A 21669-nucleotide genomic window follows, 5' to 3' on the forward strand; every position below is an offset into this window, starting at 1 on the left:
TTTGAGTCTACACTGCCATATAATCCAGCACAAATTAGATAATCTGTGGAAGAGGCCTAAGTGAGGCCTAACTCTGCCTGTCCCCTGGGCTAAGTGGGTTGCTAGGAGACCAAGTGGGCGGAGCTTAGCCTTCTAGCTGGCAGCAATTGGATAAAAACTATTATTCCTCTCCCTCTAATTAGGACTTTATTTTTCTTTTCTTTTTGTTGTATCAACCTAGAGGCGTGGATGATGGGTTGTGTTGTCAATTTTTGAGGTTGTGGGGTGTTTAGTTTTGTTGTTTTGGCGGTCGCCAGGACTCTTTTATATATATAGATTATTATTATTATTTGAAGCTGCAAGGCTATTCAATGCTAATCAAGGTGACCAATTGGCAACATTCACACTTGCCTCAAGCAGACAAAGAGTTCTTTCTCCCAACCTGGACATAACACAGTTATATATAGTTTCCAACAAAACTCACCACCTCTGACAATGCCTGCCATAGATGTAGGCGATACGTCAGGACAGAGTGCTTCTGGAACATGGCCTGGAAAACTCAGAGCAACCCAGTGATTCCGGACATGAAAGCCTTCGACAGCCTACCTGCTGTTAGGAATGGTGGGAGTTGTAGTCCAAACCACCTGGAGGGCCCAAGTTGGCCCATGCCTGGTGTAAATAGATGCACCTTTGAAGCCTTGAGAGCTAGCTTTGCATCCAAGGCAGCTTCCTGCTCCGAGCCTCTTCCCTTCCTCCTCCTCCTCCTCCCCGGATCTGCTGCTCCGGATTTGCTGTCACTAAGCACTCACTCCGCCTTGATCCAGCCCCTTCCTGTGCCGCTTGGCTCTCCAAACCGGGCTGCAACCGAGTCTCTTTCCATCGCGGATGTGGGTTTTTAGGGGAGAGATCACCCCAAGCCAAGAATCGGACGATGGCATGAAGAAGCCTTGGATCGTTGCCTGGTGATCCCGTGCCATGGGTATCGTGTGCATCCTCTGACACGTGTAGGATCCAGGAGCAAAAGGGGGACGCGCCTCTCCAAGCTTGGCTCTGTAAGAACAACTTGTTTTCCCCATTTTACTCTACTGTAGAATGAATGGAGTTTGACAGCACTTTATCTCCTAGGTCAGGCATGGGCCAACTTGGGCCCTCCAGGTGTTTTGGACTCCAGCTCCCACCATTCCTAACAGCCTACCAGCTGTTAGGAATGGTGGGAGTTGGAGTCCAAAACACCTGGAGGGCCCAAGTTGGCCCATGCCTGATCTGAATCTTGACATGGTCTTGACAAAGCTCATGATTCCATTGCACTGATCCATAGAAGTGGAAGTGGTGTGAAATCAACCCGCATTAATTTTGCATTGTAGATGCACCCTCTTCTGCCAACCAAGCAGTTCGAAAACATGCCAATGTGAGTAGATCAATAGGTACTACTCCGGCGGGAAGGTAACGGCGCTCCATGCAGTCATGCCGGCCACATGGCCTTGAAGGTGTCTACGGACAACGCCGGCTCTTCCGCTTAGAAATAGAGATGAGCGCCAACCCCCAGAGTCAGACACGACTGGACTTAAGGTCAGGGGAAAACCTTTACCTATAAGACATAATGGAGCCCTCAGTTACGCAGCGGGTTAAACCGCTGAGCTGCTGAACTTGCTGACACAAGGGTAATTCGAATTCAGGGAGCAGGGTGAGCTCCAGCCCCCATAGTCGGACACGACGAGACCTAATGTCAGGGGAAAACCTTTATCTTTACGTATACGGGATAATAATTTGTACTGTGTTTAGTGTTGTGAGCTGCTTTGAGTCTCACTAAGAGCAGAAAGTGGGATATAAATAACTATAACATGCCACAAACTCTGTATTGATTTGATAAAGGTAAAGGTTTCCCCTGACGTTAAGTCCAGTCGTGTCCGACTGGGAGTTGGTGCTCATCTTCATTTCTAAGCCAAAGAGCTGGCGTTGTCCGTAGACACCTCCAGGGTCATGTGGCTGGCATGACTGCATACAGCGCCGTTATCTTACTGCCAGAGCGGTACATATTGATCTACTCACATTTGCATATTTTCGAACTGCTAGGTTGGCAGGAGCTGGAGCGGGCACTCACTCTGCTCCCCGGATTCGAACTTGCGACCTTTTGGTCTGCAAGTTCAGCAGCTCAGCGCTTTAACACACTGTGCCACCGGGGGCTCCATTGATTTGATATTAGTATTGAAATGCCGCAATTAAAAGCAAATTAAAACAAATGCAGACAAACCTAACCTAATGCAACATAGTTTTACTGTATTATGAAACTGGTTTATTTTCATTTTTATTTAAAGTATTATTTCTTCTCATTTTTCTTTCTGATCGCTTGCGACTTCCAGTTGCAACGGAGAGTCTACTGTAATAGCAATAGACAAGAACCACAGTAACAAATAGCATTTTTTACTTGTAGTTTTTCACCCTCACTAGGGTTCTGTGCTCCTAACCCCAGTGAATGTGGAGGACTGACTGTAAATTGACGCTTCTGTTCCATGTTTAATGTTTTGTTTTATGTCTGATGTAACAGGTTGCGTTTTTTATTTAATTTTAGTTATTAAGTCATAATTTGTATTTATATGTTGGGTTGTCTATTTTTGTTATTATGGGTGTATTTTTGTTGTGTTCGGGCCTTGAATGTTTGCCTTTTATGTTTGGAATCTGCCCTGAGTCCCTCCGGGGAGATAGGGCGGAATATTATTATTATTATTATTATTAAGGGAGGGATGCTCTACATGCCTTCCAGTAAGAATTATGGAAAGTATCCTAACTGGGATGCCTGTCTTCCCCCAGCGTGGTGTCTTTGAGACGATGGAGCATGCGCGCAAGGGCCGCCAACGGGCCTCGGAAACTATCCGCAAGCAGAAACGCAAGGAGCTGGATGCCAGGCGGGGCAAGTGCCGGATTCGTATTGGCAGCCACCTGGAGCAGTGGTGCCGGCTCAAAGAGCAGCTGGGGTTTTCCTTGCACTCCCAGCTGGCCAAGTACTTGCTTGACAGGTGAGGCCTTGTAGCTTGTGAACTGAGAATTGCAGCCTTTGCCTCAATCCAAAGTAGCATGTTGAACCGCAGCTCCCAGCCTGCAACTAGCCAGATTAGTTGAGAAACATTGGGAGTTGTAGTCTAGCACTATCTGGAGGGTCTATAATTCCTACTCATTATTTACATTTCTGCTTCTAAGAGAGAGGTGGGACTTGTGGAGTCCCTCAGTTGTTATTGCCTTGTGTTAAAGGTAAAGGTATGAATGACCTTTGTTAGAAAGACCAACAGATACACAGCAGGGCTTACAAGCCCAATTCTGATATATTGGCATAAGATTTATTGTAAACAAACAGGTAAATAAAACAGCTCACTTTCAATAAAACACTGTTTTCCTGCTCCACTGTTCCTTGACATGAAATCTAGTCGTGTCCAACACTGGGGGTTGGTGCTCATCTCCATTTCTAAGCTGAAGAGCCGGCGTTGTCTGTAGACACCTCCAAGGTCATGTGGCCAGCATGACTGCATGAAGCACCGTTACCTTCCCACCGGAGCAGTACCTATTGATCTACTCACATTTGCATGTTTTCGAAATGCTAGGTTGGCAGAAACTGGGGCTAATAGAAGGAGCTCACTCTGCTCCCCGGATTCAAACCGCTGACTTTTCGGTCAGCACTTAATCCACTGCGCCACCTGGGACTCCTTGCCTTGTGTTACCTTTATTAATTAAATTATTATTATTATTATTATTATTATTATTATTATTATTATTATTATTACTGTATTATTATTTGATACACAAGATTAGTACACAGCAGACAAGATCCCTATACTGGCTTTTGTGTTGGATTACACGTCGGATAGTTCTCAAGTGTCTAGGACTATGTTATGTATCGGCGAATGATGCATTCAGATCCAAGTAGGGTGGCCTTTTGCAGCTGACAGATGGCAATTTTGTCAGCACGGATTATTTTTAAATGCTGGCCAAGGTCTTTCGACACTGCAGCCTATTATTACTACAATATTTATACCCCGCTTTATCTCTTCCAAAAGTGATCCAGGAGTTCCTAAACCTAGAACTCCAGGCAGTATACATAGTTGTTCTTGTGTGTTTTCCAGGCTATACGGCCATGTTCCAGAAGTATTCTCTCCTGACGTTTCACCCACATCTATGGCAGGCATCCTCAGGCCTGCCATAAATGTGGCCGAACTGTCAGGAGAGAATACTTCTGGAACATGGCCATACAGCCCAGAAAACATACACCAACCCTGTGATCGTGGCCATGAAAGCCTTCGACAACACAGTATACATAGTTGTTGGACCGCATCTCCCAGCCCTCTTCACTACTGGCTAGGCCTTTGTGTGCAGTGGATAAGACTGGGTCATAGCCACCTTTCCGTCTTTGCTTAGTATCTCCCTCATTATGTCATTACAATTATTTTGTATGCTGCAAGCAATAACAGATATTCTTATCATTAATCAAGTGCATCTCTAACCAAATGTTCTTCTTTCTCATCTCTGCCATTTCTCATATAGGTACAATTCGCCTAGCTCAGTGGTGAAAACAGGTAAGAGTCCTTTCAGATTATCTGGAAATTAACACAGTGACCTTTGTTAGTATTACATTAATTTGTTTAATTTTTATATAGTTCTCAGAGCAATAGCATAAATTGGAAAGAAGGGGGATGAAGAAATCAAAGAGCATCTTTCATATTGATTAATTTTAGCATCAAAGTCTGGGGGGAGGGGATAGAAATGTTTAGCCTGGTGTAAATCTGCAACAGAGGCCTGAGAGTGCATTCGCCCTGTTTGGGAAGCCCACATCTCACCATCTCTGTGCTACAGCTATGTCTAGTTGGCCATGAAGATGCTTCTGAGCTCCTGGCTCTTGCAGACACCTCTGCTGATGTTAGAAAGAGGCACAGCAAGAAGGAGGGGAGATTGTCCCCCTCCTTGCTGGTTGTAGGAGCACCCTGTTCTGGCATCTGCAGAGGTGCCTGTGATGGCTAGGGGCTTGGAAGGAGCTCTGTGGCTGTGTAGAAGCAATGGCAACAGTGCCACAAGGACAATCCATCCTCTTTCCATGCACTGATGAGCCCAATCTGATTAGAGGATTGGACAGAATCAGACCAGTCTTTCCTGAAGCCATGGAATACTCCAGAGAATCCCCTAGCGTTGCTGAAAGACTATTTGAAAAAACAAACAAACAAAAACCATCCGACGATACTCACCAGAATCTGCTGCTGCACACTATGGGGACATCAAGCAATCCATTCTTGCCGCATCCTGGCTTTTGGGCTCATGTAGATAAGGCCTAAATCAGTCCTTTGTTGCCATTAATAATTGATAATATACATATTACATAGGAAATTTAACATGTGACATTAAAGTAAGCTATTTTGTACCAATATGCTGTTTGTTGTTAAGTGCCTGCAAATTATTTCTGACTTAAAGCGATCCTAAGGTGGCATCACAGGGTTTTCTGTGACTCACCCAAGGTCACCTAGTGGAATCCATTATTTGAGCAGGAATTGAGTCCTGGTCTCTCTCAAATCATAGCAATGCTCAGAGCACTACACCATACTGGTTCTCATCAGGATTACCTTAACTTATTGGAACAGTCACATTTTATATTTTATATTATATATTTCTATATTTTTATACAGATCTTAACTGCTTCAATGTGTTATTTATGAGGCTTGATTGACTATATTTTTTGTTAAGGTTGTTTTATTTGTTGATTTAATCGTTCTATTTAACTGTTAATTTTAATTGTTTATTTGTTCGCTTATTTTAATACCACACATGGCATCGAATGTTTGCCAATATATTACTGAAAATCGCCTTGAGTCCCCTTGGGGATAAAGGGCGGGTTAGAAATAAAGTTTATTATTATTGTTGTTATTATTATTATCAGAAAATCCACTAATTTATCTAAAGGGAAAAGGGCAGCTTCTCTCTAATTCTCCCTCTCTTTCTAAACTCAGTCAATTGATAAACCTGTTCTTTAGGGTTTCCCTGTCCACTGGGCCGAATCAATACTCATGGGGTTGTAGAAGCATGGGGATGGAGGAGACACTCATTTGTGGAAAAATTGCTTTTTGTTGGAGTTCAGTGTACCAGGTCTCATGCTGATTTTATTTTCTTGTTCTCTCTGTCACTCCCTTTTTCTTGTCCCAGGACAGGATGGCTCCAACACCACTCCCCATCCCTTTCCATCAGATGCACTGCAGGACCTTGTTGTCCTATCTCACAATCACAGCCAAGAGTGCGGCTTCATCCCTAACATGAAGTCCACTGTCCCGGATCCCAAAGGCATCCCAGATGGCATGCTATGGGAGTGCCTGGCTGGCCACACCTTCTCTTGGAAACCCCCTACGCCACAGACCTGCACGGAAACCCCCTGCAAAACCACCTCTGGAGGAGACCAGGAGAAGGAGAAGGAGAAGGAGGAAAAAGCTGTGAGTTCCCGACTGAGCCCCCCTCCCTCTCCGGCCATCCGACGCCGGCGTTCCCTCCGCAGGGCCGCAGCTGCCCATGCCTTTTCCTTAGCGCTTGCCTCTGACTCGCCGTGTTCGGTGGATGCAGCAGAGCCATCTTCCAGAGAGGACGGGGAGAGCAGTGCAGACAGAGAGAAGACAGCATGCATGCCTCCCAGCAGCAGAGAAGGCCTGGGCAAGGAGGCAGAACCGCTGAGTGGCCATAGCATGGAGGAGACAGGTGAGGGAGCTGCCAGATTGCAGGAGGAGGTAAAGAGATTGGAGAGGTCTTGACTTGGGATGAGGGACCACTTTGTCGACTGTTGTCTTGTGCTATGAGGTGTGCCACTCTGACCTGACTACAAATAAAAGAGAGCTGGAAAATAGTTGGCCCCCTAAGTGCAGCCTTAATGCCAACTACCATATATACTAGACGTGGGTAAATTTGGGGCTTCCAGGTTTTTTGGGCTTCTACAATTCCTAACAACCTGCTGGCTGTTCTACCCCAAAGAAACACCCTAGATCCTGGACCAGTGCCTGGTAGCTGTAATGGACGAAATGAGGGCCAACAAGCTGAAGCTTAATCCAGACAAGATTGGGGTATCGGGTGGCAACCTGTGCTCGACGAGTTACACTCCCCCTGAGGACACAGGTCTGCAGTCTGGGGGTCCTCCTGGATTTAGCACTGACGCTTGAAGCTCAGGTGTCAGCGGTGGCTGGGAGGGCCTTTGCACAGTTAAACCTTTTGCACTAGCTGCGACTGTACCACGAAAAGCCTGACATGGCCACAGTGGTCCACGCCTTAGTCCATCTAGAATGGACTACTGCAATGCACTCTATGTGGGGCTGCCTTTGGAGACGGCTTGGAAACTGCAGTTTGTGCAAAGGTCGGCAGGCTGATTACTAACAGTGGCTGGTTATAGGGAGCATACCATGCCCCTATTAAAGCAGCTCCATTATTTATTTATTTATTTATTTATTTATTTATTTACAGCATTTATATTCCGCCCTTCTCACCCCGAAGGGGACTCAGGGGGGATCACATTACACATATAGGCAAACATTCAATGCCTTTTAACATAGAACAAAGACAAGACAAACATAGGCTCCGAGCGGGCCTCGAACTCATGACCTCCTGGTCAGAGTGATTCATTGCAGCTGGTTGCAGCTGGCTTGCTCTCCAGCCTGCGCCACAGCCCGGGCTGCTGCTGATTTTCCAGGTCCAATTCAAAGTGCAGATTATTACTTACAAAGCCCTATACGGTTTGGGTTCAACCTATCTTCAAGACTGTATCTCCTATGAACCAGCGCAGGCCCTGCTGCGGAGCCCTCCTCTCGATCCCACCTCCGTCTCAAATGCAGTTGGTGGGGACGAGATAGAGGGCCTTCTTGATGGTGGCTCCCCGACTTTGGATTGCCCTCCCCAAAGAAATTAGAGAAGCCCCCACTCTCCAAGTTTTCTGGAAACACCTGAAAACATGGCTTTGTAAACAAACCTTTGACCAAGTTTAGTGATTATGGCCTTAATCACTATCCACAGGGACTTGGTGATTTGCTTCATTTCTGCGGTTTATGAGGCTGATATTATATACAGTCACTATTTTCGCAGCCTGCTAGGTTTTATAGTATCTTTAAAATTATTAGGGGTTTTATTGCTGTTTTTAGTTAAAATTTGGTTAATTTTATTGTTGTTAATTTGTACCTTTTTGTATATAGTGGTATTTGTATATTGTTGCACTATTGAGTACTTTCTGTGAGCTGCCCTGAGTCCCTTCGAGGAGATGGTGGTGGGATACAAATAAAGTATTATTATTATTATTATTATTATTATTATTATTACATAGGCATCTTGCCTCACTGGGCAGCAGCCACTAAAAACAATTGGATGCCATAGACTGACATTTCCATCCTCCTGTCAGCAATCTCCTGTAAAAGAAGGAATTACAATGGGGATCCTGCTTCTGATTGTCACACTGCATGTAGTTGGTGGGAAAGAACTGGTCACCTCTTCATTTACAAAACATAAAATCCTGTTGATCAGTCTGTGGCTTTTCACCTTCATCTAATTTGTTGCATGGTTTCCCTTTCAGCCATTCCTGCTGAAGAAATAATTCCAGGTAGAACAGAATCCCCAGGGCCTGAAAAGTAAGTTTATTCCCTGGTTGCTTTTTTTTTTTTTTTTTGCTTTTTGAAAACTGTCTACATATGTAGACAGCAAGCTATCTTGCTCTGTAGTTTGTAGTGATTTTAAATGCCACCCCAGCTATATATCCCAGTTGTTTGTGATATAGCCGTCCTGAATTCCCTCAGGTTGATTGTTCATCCCCTCAAGAGTTTCCAGGGTGGTTCCTTTCAAGAGTTTTTTAACTTTCACTGTTTTTTAACTTTGGCTGTAGGGGATTCCTATGTCAGCAGGAAGTTGAAACTACTCAAGGTTTTAAGTCTGAAGTTTAAAGGAACTATTCGAAGTACTGTATTGGCTTTGGTTCAGCAGCAACGCCAAAGGTTCAAACTTAAACACAAGCCAGATTCATGATCTCACTGACATTTTCTTCCCCAGCTGTTCAAGAGAAGTGTAGCCTCTGAATGCACCTTATCAGTGAGTGGCAAACCATCCTCTCCCAGCAAACTTGTTTTCTACTGCTCCAGAGAATAAGGCATGGAGCAATGGATTCAAATTGCGGGAAAAGATAACATAGAGCTGTTCGACAATGGAATAGCTGCCTCAGAGCATGGTGGAATCTGCTTCTCTGGGGATTTTTAAGCAGAGGCTGAGTAGCCATCTGTTAGGAGTGCTTTGATTGTGTGTTCCTGCATGGTAGAACAGGTTTGGACTAGATGGCCTTTGAGGTCTCTTCCAACTCTAGGATTCTGTGATTCTGTGAATGGTTTTTTGAGCTCTGCATTCCTTCCTCTCACTTTCTGGGACTCTTTTTAGCACTCAGATTCCCCTGGAGGTGGTGCCTGAGTCGCTACCAGACCAACCAGAGGAGCAAAGACGAGGAGGGGAAGATGAAGAAGGAGATGAAGATGATTTGGTAGATGAAGACAGCCTGGCCTATGCAGATGACTTGCGAGATGAGAATTACTATCCTTCTCTAGAGAGGTACGGAGTTTATGGAAGAGGTTGGAGAAGGTTGGGAAAGTTTCTTTTGTGGACTACAATCCCAGTGAATCAGTCGGAATCAGATTCTTATCGAGAATGGATGTATAGAAAGCAAGCAAAGAAGTGTATTTTATCCATTATTTTTATCATTTCTGTGCTGCCTTTTAGAACAGTTCTTATAAAAGCCTAAAAACTACTGGAACTTTGGATTTCTTTTTTCAAAACATGATTACAAAGAAAGACGAATGAAGGATGGAGTACATGTGGGTTTGGCATGATCATCTTTATACCCTGCTTTTTCCACAAAACTGGGAAGCAAGGCACTTTACAATTTAAAATAAGTACAATTTAGCCAAAAGCACAAAGACAACATTAAAATAGGGGGAAACTAGTCAGTATTCACAATATTTGTGTTAATTGTGTTGTAAACTCCTGATTCTAGATTTTTTTTAATACGGGTAGCAAGATTGTGTTCATTTCCATGGTTTCCTCCTTTCTGCTGAAATTGTTCACATGCTTGTGGATTTCAATGGTTTCTCTGTGTAGTCCGACATGGTGGTTGTGAGAGTGGTCCAGCATTTCTGTGTTCTCAAATGATATGCTGTGTCTAGGGTGGTTCATCAAGTGCTCTGCTATGGCTGACTTCTCTGGTTGAGTTAGTCTGCAGTGCCTTTCATGTTCCTTGATTTGCATTTGGGTGCTGTGTCTAAAATCAGGACAGCAAATAAAGAACAACATTCAGAAGACAGGGGAATTCCACACAAGAAACAATCAGGGCCAGTTAACACCTTCTAACAAAGGATTCCCCCAGGCAGAAAGCAGCCAGGCATTGAAGCTGCAAGGCTATTCAGTGCTAATCAAGCTGGCCAGTTGCAACATTCACACTTGTCTCAGGCAGACAGAAGTTTTTTCTCCCAACCTGGACTTTCCATAGATATATAAACCCCACTTGCCTAGTTTCCAACAGACTTCACAACCTCTGAGGATGCCTGCCATAGATGTGGGCAAAATGTCAGGAGATAATGCTTCAGGAACATGGCCATACAGCCCAGAAAACTCATAGCAACCCTTTGTGTTAATTAATTATTCAAAATATTATCATATGAAACCGTATTTCCAAAAACACATTTTCCTCAAATTGGCTTTTGTAACGTAACACAATCATGAATAGTGAAAGTAGTAACACTGAACAACAGATGGAGAATCTTTATCTTTTCCAGCCCTGGACTACAAATCTTTCGGTAACAGTAAGAGCCCACAGGGGTTAATTCAGCACATTAACCATTACTTAAATTCCAGATACTAGAGTTGGGAGAAACACCAAGGCTCATCAAATCCAGCGTCTTTGTGCCATGCAGGAACATACAAAAAACTCACTCCTGACAGGTGACCATCCAGCATCCCATCAGATAGCAATCTCAGGATATAATTTACAGTCAACCCTCCACATTTGTGGGTTTCATATTTGTGAATTTGATAATTTGTGAATTATTTACTGTTGCCTCTAATATTGATCTATGATATTTTCAATAGGGACTGCAAACCTTACAAGGGTGAGGCAGATTGTGTATGCATGACAATAATTTTAAACCTATTGAAAATTACATAGAGACAGTGAATGGGGAGAGGTAGCTGCAGGCAGATGGGGAAAGTAAGCCTGGAGTAAGACTAGCTGCTGCTAGTCTTCTTTAATGAAATAGAGGCCTGTTCAGTAGCAACCACTCCACCAAAGTCTCTTCTTTGCAGGGAGGTGCTCAAGTTCACCTGGCCTTTGCTCAGTGCTGCCATCCAGTCAAAAAAGAAAAGAGTGTTTTGGATGGTAAATAAGGCTGGGGAGAGGGCTTAAGACAGGCATGAGCAAACTTCAGCCCTCCAGGTGTTTTGGACTACAACTCCCAGAATTCCTAACAGCCAGTAGGCTGTTACGAATTGTGGGAGTTGAAGCCCAAAACACTTGGAAGGCCAAAATTTGCCCATGCCTGGCTTAAGATAACCATAGTTTTTCTACCTTCACTGTGTCCCTAACCACCATGACAGTGGAGGGGATACTCTAAATGAAATTCAGATCTAGATCAGGGGATCACAATTGCTGTTGTTGGGTAACAATTTCCACCTTACGCCCTACCTCTCCCAAACACATGTAAATCATATTCTGATAATCCTTGCTTCCTCTCCTCTCACTTTGTAAATGCCTCTGTATCTCCAGAAGGATTAGGCTTTTATACACAAACATGGTTCCCTTTTTGTTTCATCTCATAGGGACTCTAAGCTGCAGCGACACCACAAAGGCAGCAAAAGCCCTTCGAAAGAGGAGCAGCAGCAGCCCATGAGTGAAACGTGTCTCGCCAGCCGGGACCTTTCTGCAGACAAGACTGGCGAAGTGGGGTGAGAGGGCAAGCTTGGTGTCAATACATGAGGAAGGTGGTGGGAGAGACAAGATTCAGCTTTTAAAAAACTAAACTACAGTAATGGGGACTAACCATTTATAATGTGGGAAATATCCAAAGAATGTTTCCAGACAAATCCCTACTCCTTTTTGGGGGCAAACTTAGTTACTTCTATGTTGTCGAAGGCCTTCAAGGCCGGAATCACTGGGTTGCTGTGAGTTTTCCGGGCTGTATGGCCATGCTCCTGAAGTATTCTCTCATGACGTTTCTCCCACATCTACAGCAGGCATCCTCAGAGGTTGTGAGGTTTGTTGGAAACTAGGCAAGTGGGGTTTATATATCTATCAAATGTCCAGGGTGAGAGAAAGAACTTTGAGGCAAGTGTGAATGGAACAGCTCTGGGCGGCCCATTCTGCCATGCAGGAATACACAATCAGGGCATTCCCACAGAACTCCATGGCAACATATTTCAATGACAAACATCTCTCACTGTCAAGAGGTTTTTTTATATTTCCATGGCTTTTTTCTGAAATATACAGCACTTGGTATTCCTTAAGGATCCACCATCCATGTACTAAGCCTTAGCTTCCAAGATGAGAAACGATTTGCCACTTTTAGGGTGTTTAGACCCTGGGATAGTCCCCAAAAATAACATGCCCAAGCTGTACTCCGATTGGGTTGCTGTGGGTTTTCCAGGCTGTATGGCCATGTTCCAGAGGCATTCTCTCCTGTTTTGCCTGCATCTATGGCAGGCATCCTCAGAGGTTGTGGCGCAGGCTGGAGAGCAGCTGCAATGAATCACTGCAATGAATCACTCTGACCAGGAGGTCATGAGTTCGAGGCCCCCTCGGAGCCTATGTTTGTCTTGTCTTTGTTCTATATTAAAAGGCATTGAATGTTTGCCTATATGTGTAATGTGATCTGCCCTGAGTCCCCTTTGGGGTGAGAAAGGCGGAATATAAATGCTGTAAATAAATAAATAAATAAATAAAATGCCTGCCATAGATGCAGGTGAAATATCAGGAGAGAATGCTTCTGGAACATGGCCATACAGCCTGGAAAACTCACAGCAACCCAATGATTCCAGCCTTGAAAGCCTTCGACAACACATTTACTCCAATTATCCAATTATACTCCAATTATCATAACTGCAGGCAGAAGGCACTTCTGGAGGGGAGGGTATGTTTGCTATACTCTTGACCAAACGTCTTTTCTTCCCATACAGCTTCAAGAAGCGAATACAGCCTAATGATGAAGATGTGGCCCAGATTGGTCCAAAGCGAATCAGGTGGGCACCACTCATTGACATTTCAACCCGACAGGGCATTTTGATCTCCCTAACAAAGCCAAGGCAATGGAAGATACCATGGAACAAGGCCTCTGACTCTGACCCTCACCAGGACCGGACACTAGCCAATTGATCATATATTATTCCATAATAACACATTTGTATTTATTTGTATTTAACAGAGGCTGTGGGGTCTGTTGGAAACTAGGCAGCTGGGATTTATATATCTGTGGAATGTTCAGGGTGGGATAAAGGACTCTTGTCTGTTTGAGGCAGGTGTGAATGTTACAATTGGCCACCTTGATTAGCATTAGATAGCCTTATACCGTAGAGCATGCAGCTGTGGACGCGTCTACAAATGCAACCACTAAATGCAGTGCCCAAACACAAATCAAGAAACATGAAAGGTACTGCAAACTAATTCAACCAGAAAAGTCAGCCATAACAGAGCACTTGAAGAGCCAACCTGGACACAGCAGATTATTTGATAAACACAGAAATGTTGGACCACTCTAACAACCACTATGTCAGACTATACAGAGAAGCTATTGAAATCCACAAGCATGTGGACAATTTCAACAGAAAGGAGGAAACCATGAAAATGAGCAACATTTGGCTACTACTATTAAAAAAATTCTAAAATCAGGACAGTAAATAAAGAAAAACATTCAGAAGACAGAGGAATTCCGGACAAGAAACAATCAGGGGCAGCTAACACCTCCCAACAAAGGATTCCCCAGGCTGGAAGCAGCCAGGCTTTCAAAGCTACAAGGCTATTCAATACTGATCAAGCTGGCCAATTTTTTTAATTTTATTTTTTCTTCTTTTTCCCTTCTTTCTCCTTTCCCCTCCTCACAATTTTTGTAATGTAATTCCCTAAATTTCTGGAAAATCAATAAAAAACTATTAGAGGAAAAAAAGCTGGCCAATTGCAACACACTTGCACCAAACAGACAAGAGCTCTTTCTTCCCTGGACATTCCACAGATATATAAACCCCACATGCCTAGTTTCCAGCAGACCTCACAACCTCTAAGGATGCCTGCCATAAATGTGGGCGAAATGTCAGGAGAAAATGTTTCTGCAACATGACCATACAGCCCAAAAAACTCACAGCAACCCGTTGTACAAGCTGTTGCATGAATCATTCACTTTTATAGAAAGCTCCTCTCATGTTTTTAAAAGAAATAATAATTAATTACAATAAGTTCCCATTGGCTGGCAATAACTATTAATGACTTTGGGTGAACATCTGTTGATAATATCTAAAATTAACAAATACCCATTTTTGCTTTAGAAATCAATGCTTTAAAAATACTTGATCAGCACTGGACAAACCTGACCAAATTTTTCCCCCCTAAAGCTGTTCAGTACCCAGCCCTACGTACACATTTTCCCACAGCTCTGCATATACACTTCTGCATAGTTTACTGCTGAAGTACTGTTACATAATCCTGTAATTCTGTTGTGATATTTGGAGTGGGAAGTTTTAACTGTCTCATTTCCTTTTCTTCCTTTGATTTTTTTTTCCAGGAAGGCAGCTAAACGGGAGATTCTCCTTTGTGACTATGATGGCTGTGGGAAGATTTTCTCCAACCGGCAATACTTGAATGTAAGGGGCAAAAACCATGTTCTATCTCTTATTTGAACCATTATAAATAAATAAAATAAATAATCTTATTTAGAACCTGCCCTATCTCCCCTAAGGGACTCAGGGTGGTTTTCAAACAAGAAAGGCAAATATTCAATGCCATTAAAATAATACAAACATACCAAATCAAACAGCACATAAAACCACATCAATCAATATGGCATAATAGCTAGGCTGTCGCACTAGTATCCGAATTGTTATGTGCCTTCAGGGCACACAAATCCCCAGTCTGCCATAACATTCACTGAGTGTTTTAGGCCAACCACTTATTTCTTAACCTAACCTACCAGGGTCGTCGTGAGGATGCAGCTTATCTCACTGAAGCTTCTCAAATCAAGCCGCCTTACACTGAGGCTTACTAACACCTCCCACTCTACTTCTCTCACTCTGAGGCTGACTAATAGTGAGGCGTCCCTAAGCTACAGGCACACATGCTTATATTGAACTGCAGCTTTTGCTGAGTCATTGCATCCATTTAACTCTTTCAGTGCTTCACTCACATTTTTGTAATTAAAAATACCTAGTTAATTTATAATATTGCTGACAATAGCTGGGAGATTCTGTGTGTTATAAACCCCCAAAGTAACTTCTTCATGGTAGGGCTGTTTTCTTGATGTCCTGCTTGTAGGCACACAGCTGAACCAAGAATGTTATAGTTGGTGAGTGAGCAAAGCCCTGGTGTTTGTGGCATCACAGAAAAGTGCCTCCTTGCTTTGCACTGAAGTAGAGGCAGATGCAGACATTCACATTTGTTTCTGTCTGGCATCATAGTAGGCACTGGTTGCATCAAACCTACCTTGCAGGCTGACTGTGAACATAAAAATGGTGGTGAGGACCATATAAGCTGTTATGAGGAACTTGGAGAAAAAGCAAGATGCATAAGTTCAGAAACAGAACATGAACAGAAATAATAACGAAATAAAATATAGCCTGTGACTCTCTCTGGAAGAAGGGAATGAACAACAGTCAGTACCATTTCCGTGGCCTGTCTTGATCATCTTTGCTTTTTTTTAAAAGGAAATGTGAATGGTTACTGGGAGTTTTCTCCATCCTTACGCAGCTCTCCAATCCTCAACTTCCCTGGAAAAAAATAAAAACAATATCATTTTTATATTTTAAAATCTGGGAATCGTTTTTGTTGGTGTACTGGCCAAATGGGATACCTTTGTTATTGTGTGCCTTCAAGTTGTATCTGACCTATGGCTACCCAAAGGTGCACCTATCATGTGGTCCGCCATTGCATTCTCCTGAGGCTGAGAGTGTGTGACTTTCCCAAGATCACCCAATAGGTTTCCTTGGCCAAGTGAAGTTTCCAACTCTAGTCTCCAGAGTATTACTCCAACACTTAAAACAAGATAGTCTTAGCTCAGTGGTTCTCAACCTGTGGGACTCCAGATGTTTTGGCCTTCAACTCCCAGAAATCCTAACAGCTGGTAAATTGGCTGGGATTTCTGGGATTTGTAGGCCAAAACACCTGGGGACCCACAGGTTGAGAACCACTGCCTTACCATAGGAATGGACTATAATAATTTAAAGTGTTATTTGTTCAGTCTGAACTCTTTTTCCTTCCCCAGCATCACAAAAAATACCAGCATGTTCACCAAAAAACCTTTACTTGTTCAGACCCCAGCTGTGGCAAGTCCTTCAACTTCAAGAAACACCTCAAGGAACATGAAAAACTTCATAGTGGTGAGCATCCCAGGCCCTGGAGTCGCATTCAAACCTTCTAGGCCACTCATTTTGCCATGACCCCTTCTCTGGGCTGCCTTTCTCAGCTTTTATACAAGTTTCCTCCCATTCTTAAATGATGATGTGCCTCTCCTTGGGATTCTAGTCTGATTCTTACACCCGAAGAACTGGGCTGTAAGGCCCAAAATGTTTTATATTTGTTAAGTCTTAAAGGACAAAACTCAAAGTTTCCTTCCCTTTACATTAATTAAACTGACTATTACAATTTCTGTTCCTGGTTTGAAAGTGTTATTTCCCGCTTAATTGTGCAGAACTTACTTTGAAAATAGTTGTTCTACTCCAGAAATTTCGATTTTGTGGCTGCCACAAACTATGTTGAATTGGTTGAGACTCAATGAGTCTTATTCATTGAAAAACAAAATGTGCTGCAGGATGTCCCACAAAAAACAAAGTTTTTGCAATTTAATTAACTTGTTCCATGTTTTAATGCTAAAACCAATTAGGAAATGGCATTCATAACCCAGGAATGAAAATCATGTTATATTGTGTTATCTCTTTAAAGATGATTAGAAACAAGAGTTTTGACTTGAATATTTTGAAAAAGAAAATACTGCCATAATTTTGCCATGCAGTCTGTTACCTCTGGCTCGGAATAACCAATGGGCTGACTCCTTTCCCCACCTCCCTGAACTTTCAGATAAACGCGATTACATCTGTGAGTTTTGTGCCCGCTCCTTCCGGACAAGCAGCAACTTGATCATCCACAGACGAATCCACACTGGAGAAAAACCTTTACAGTGAGTATTAGTCTCCTCCCCAGCTCATAATAATCTTCCTAAACACACTGGAGGCCTCCTGGAACTCCCTCCCTAGGGAGGTCAGACAGGCTCCCACCTTTGCTTCTTTTAAAAAGCAATTGAAAACTTGGTTCTTTCATTGCGCTTTTGAGTAATTATTCCCCATGACCAAAATTAACTTACATATTCTTCTGCATCGTTCTCAGTTCTTATAATAAATTGGACGTCTATCTCCACCCAACGGTCAAGAAATAGTTGCACTTTGTCCTCTGCCCTGAAGCACTTTGTAACTTTACTATGGCACTTCAGTTCAATTTGGCCACTCCATACTATTCCCCTCCACCAACCTGGTGGTTCATTTTATTTTATTTTACTTTTACCTATTTTATGTTTTAATGGGCTTTTATGCTTAATGTAATGTATTGTTTGCATATTGTAATTTTACTGTGTTTTATTCATTGACAACTTTTCTAGTAAGATTGACCTGTTGCCTTTCCAATAATAGTCCCGTATTTACGCCTCTTCCAGCACTTGGAAGGCAATGACAATTTGGATAATCCACCCCTTCCTGATGATTTCGACATAACTAGCACTTTTGGCCCAGGTTTTCCAGATTTTATCCAAGCTTTTATCTTTTGTCCTTGTATGTGATTTTTCATGACTTGTTTTTATTGTTGCTTTGATCTGTTTTATTGCTTTGTTTTATTGTTGTTGACCGGGCTTGGCCCCATGTAAGCCGCCCCGAGTCCTTTCGGGGAGATGGGGCAGGGTATAAAAATAAAATAATAATAATAATAATAATAATAATAATAATAATTATTATTGTAATATGTTTTAATTGTTGTACTTGTTTACTGTTTTCAGGCCATTGTCCCGTGTTAGTCGCCCCGAGTCCTTGCGGGGAGATGGTGGTGGGGTAGAAAAATAAAGTTACTTATTACTTACTTACTCCTTTTATTTCATGGGTTAGGGCCTTCTCACACACCTCAGGACAACAGTAGCTTTGGCCCATTAACTCTAACAGGCTTTGGTCTACTCACTCTCCTCAGGGCGATGCTAGCTTATTTAACCCTTTCAGTGCTTGACTCACATTTTTGTAATGAAAAACACCTAGTTAATTTTTAATATTTCTGATAAGACCATGCATCTTTCACCCACCATTTATTTCATTCCTCAGTTGGGTGTAGTCAAGCCTCTCCTTTCCTTTTTTCCCACGCAGATGTGAGATTTGTGGGTTCACCTGCCGCCAGAAAGCCTCCTTGAATTGGCACATGAAGAAGCACGACGCCGACTCCTTTTACCAGTTTTCCTGCGACCTCTGTGGCAAGAAGTTTGAGAAGAAAGACAACGTCGCTGCCCACAAAAGCAAGAGCCACCCGGAAGCGGTGACTGGGCCTCCCCAATCCATAATGGGCCAACCGCTGGCTATGGAGCAGGTTGATAACTGTGGACGGGTCCCGCCTAGAGACGTGCGGGAGAGGACAGGACACTCCTCTGTTGCCATCACAGTCATTATAGAATGACGGCTGATGCAAATCAATGGGAAGGAGTGAGATGGCATTCCTGGCAAATCCCATTCATGACAGAGATGGGGTCTAGGATCTTCCACCCATGTAGACTACCAGCAAGATTAAGGCCTCCCAATTTGCAGAGTTGAGCAGGTGCGAAGGCCATGATCCTGCAAAGCACAGTCCCTCCAACCACATTCCTTCACTCAGCTCAGTCAGTCCCAGCACTGGAGAGATGTTTTTGCACTTATCCGGCCTCGTTTCTGGAGGCCTAAGCTTTGCCAGGCTTCCATTCAGACTCCCATGTGACGAAGGAGCTGCGTCTAGAGCAGAGGTGTCAAACCCATTTTCATCAAGGCCCACATCAGCCTTATGGTTGCCTTCAAAGGGTCGTTTGTAATTGTACGACTGTATAAATGTAACTATGTTACCCTGGCATTGGAAGCCTTGAGTGCCATGTGAAATGATGTGGCCTGCTGGATTTGGCTTGCATTTGACATGTGAGTTCTAGAAGCACCCAAATTTTGCCTTATGCAGTTCAGGATTTAGCTGACAATAGCACCCCGTGGTTGCTTTTTGTCTAATCACAGCTGAGGACCTTCCAAGATCCAGCAGTTCCACATGGCCAGGCTTTCTTCTTTTTCCATGTGTCACCCCAATCCATTTCTTCTTGGGACAAAATCCCTCTTCCCGGAGAGTGCACTTGCTGAATAAAGCAGAGGACCTTTGCTTATACAAAGCACGTGTTGCACTGCACAGCCAAGATCAGAGCTTGAGGATTCAGTGTCAATGAATGGCTGGATTTTGTATTTTTCTATAAATTATACAACTCTCACATAATTTTGCTAACCATAAGAAGCAGGCAACCTTCTGGAGAGTTATCCCAGAAGCTGTACAGGGCACTTTAGTCCCATCCCCTTGCAAACCTTGGCATTGGCTTTTGCCCACCAATTGTCAAAGCTAAAGCAAGTAGCAAAGTCCTTGTGGTTTCCCAAAGGGCTAGCTTTGGTCTGTGTGTGTTTTTAATTGAAGTTGGAATTCTCAGGTAACTATATTTTGAACACTCTGGATTTATTTCTGCATTAAATACATCTTGATCTGGCTGTTAGTTGCTATCTGTTCCTGCTGTTCTACTTACACAGCTTTTAAATTATGTGGGCCATTAAAATAATACTTAGCCTTCACCACTCTGCTCCTTGCAGCTCCCGAGACCTTTCACGGATTCTTTACTTTAGTATGATAAGGCCAATAAGGTGTTAGCATGAAAGTATAGCTGAACATCCCTGAAAATGGAATTTCTCTTTAGATGCAAGTGAATGCCCTGGTCTTTTGGGAGACCCAAACTTAATGTATTTCTTAATTTAGAAATAATTAATTCTATTGCACAGTCACTTCAAGTTTGAGTCAGGAAAATCAAATTTCACAGAATCATGATGGAGAAGATCACAAAGCCATCAAATAGTGGTTCCCAACCTTTTTTTTGACTAGGGTCCACTTTTACCAGGGATCACTCTCCAACATTAGGGTTACAAATTGGTTTTTGGTCAACTTTAGATTCAGTTTGGTTATTTGGTATGCTGATTCAGAAAAATTGCATTGGACAGATCACATCAGCTCTAGTTTCTGATACAGAACATATGCCATCCAGTAGTCACCATCTGCTCACCCACAGAAAACCATGTGTAATAATTTAAAGCTGATGTGATCAATCCAATGCAATTATCTGAATCAGCACCCCAAATAACCCCAGGAACAGGCCTAAAACAGACACCAAAGTGCCCTTGCTTCTGTGGAGGAGGAGAAGCAGCAGTCAGGAGGCTTGTCGTGTCTTTCGTGGGTAGTCAGCCTCTCCCCTTCAGACATCCCAGCTGCCTCGGCACTATAAGAGGGTTTCGCGAAACCAGTCACTCTCATTGCAATGATGTAGTAATGCTGAGTCCACGGATCATATTTTAGTTCTTGGGGAGTACTCGTGGTCCATGGACCACAGGTTGGGAACCACAACCCACTGCCATGCAGGAATATACAACTAAAAATGCCCCTCCAGCTTTTGTTGTAAGGACTTCCAGAGAAGGAGCGTCTACTGAAATATATTCGAGGCTTACTCCATCTTCTAAATCAGGGGTCCCCAAACTAAGGCCCGGGGGCCGGATGCGGCCCTCCAAGGTCATTTACCTGGCCCCCGCCCTCAGTTTTATAATATAATATTTTATATCAGTTTTAATAATATAATATATTGTATATACATATAATATTGATAATAATCTTATGTTATACAATATAATACAGTAGAGTCCCACTTATCCAAGCCTCACTTATCCAAGCTTCTGGATAATCCAAGCCATTTTTGTAGTCAATGTTTTCAATATATCATGATATTTTGGTGCTAAATTCGTAAATACAGTAATTACAACATAACATTACTGCGTATCAAACTACTTTTTCTGTCAAATTTGTTGTATAACATGATGTTTAGACACTTAATTTGTAAAATCTTAACCTAATTTGATGTTTAATAGGCTTTTCCTTAATCCCTCCTTATTATCCAAGATATTCGCTTATCCAAGCTTCTGCCAGCCCGTTTAGCTTGGATAAGTGAGACTCTACTGTACTAATAGTAATACCATATAATAATATTAATTGTATGTTATACATTACATATTATATAATAGTTTAGTGGTATCGTTCAATATAGTAATATATAATGCTAATATTGTGCTAATAATATAATATATTGTATGTACATACAGCTGCTCTGAGTCCCCTTCGGGGTGAGAAGGGCGGGATATAAA

The 21669-nt window shown here is 42.9% G+C and overlaps 1 protein-coding gene and 1 long non-coding RNA gene across 5 annotated transcripts in view; one reads left to right on the forward strand and one right to left on the reverse strand.

The window, feature by feature from the left end:
- The first annotated feature begins 795 nt into the window (after positions 1-795).
- znf692 (zinc finger protein 692) lies at positions 796-19980 on the forward strand. Of its 3 annotated transcripts, XM_062973712.1 has the most exons (12): positions 797-1031; positions 2788-2993; positions 4510-4541; positions 6154-6693; positions 8543-8597; positions 9391-9558; positions 11818-11943; positions 13171-13233; positions 14766-14844; positions 16458-16572; positions 17270-17369; positions 18589-19980. In XM_062973712.1, exons 2-12 carry the CDS (start codon positions 2806-2808, stop codon positions 18890-18892), a joined length of 1770 nt encoding a protein of 589 aa, XP_062829782.1. In that variant the 5' UTR covers positions 797-1031; positions 2788-2805; the 3' UTR covers positions 18893-19980. The 3 variants fall into 3 exon arrangements, with proteins under 3 accessions (XP_062829783.1, XP_062829782.1, XP_016847279.2); XM_062973713.1 differs by lacking the exon at positions 11818-11943 and having other exon boundaries at positions 796-1031; XM_016991790.2 differs by lacking the exon at positions 797-1031 and having other exon boundaries at positions 2889-2993; positions 6159-6693.
- The window catches only part of LOC134297081 (uncharacterized), a 29847-nt gene continuing 17860 nt past the window's right edge, over positions 9683-21669 (reverse strand). Inside the window, exons 1-3 of one of the 2 annotated variants that reach the window (XR_010003809.1) lie at positions 18528-18665; positions 15171-15963; positions 9683-10264 (exon numbers count right to left, since the gene is read on the reverse strand). This is a non-coding gene — a long non-coding RNA (uncharacterized LOC134297081). Of the gene's footprint in view, positions 10265-15170; positions 15964-18527; positions 18666-21669 lie in introns of those variants that run through there. The other variant, XR_010003810.1, reaches the window with a different exon arrangement.

This window comes from Anolis carolinensis, chromosome 2 (genome assembly GCF_035594765.1).
Source record: "Anolis carolinensis isolate JA03-04 chromosome 2, rAnoCar3.1.pri, whole genome shotgun sequence".
Classification (NCBI taxonomy): domain Eukaryota; kingdom Metazoa; phylum Chordata; class Lepidosauria; order Squamata; family Dactyloidae; genus Anolis; species Anolis carolinensis.

What these genes read in the sequence shown, in the direction of transcription:
- znf692 (XM_062973712.1), top strand. Translation starts at nt 2,806, where the DNA reads ATGGAGCATGCGCGCAAGGGCCGCCAACGGGCCTCGGAAACTATCCGC. An exon ending in CCATAGCATGGAGGAGACAG is followed by an intron (nt 6,694 to 8,542) that starts GTGAGGGAGCTG and finishes TTTCCCTTTCAG; the next exon opens with CCATTCCTGCTGAAGAAATA. An exon ending in GAATCCCCAGGGCCTGAAAA is followed by an intron (nt 8,598 to 9,390) that starts GTAAGTTTATTC and finishes GACTCTTTTTAG; the next exon opens with CACTCAGATTCCCCTGGAGG.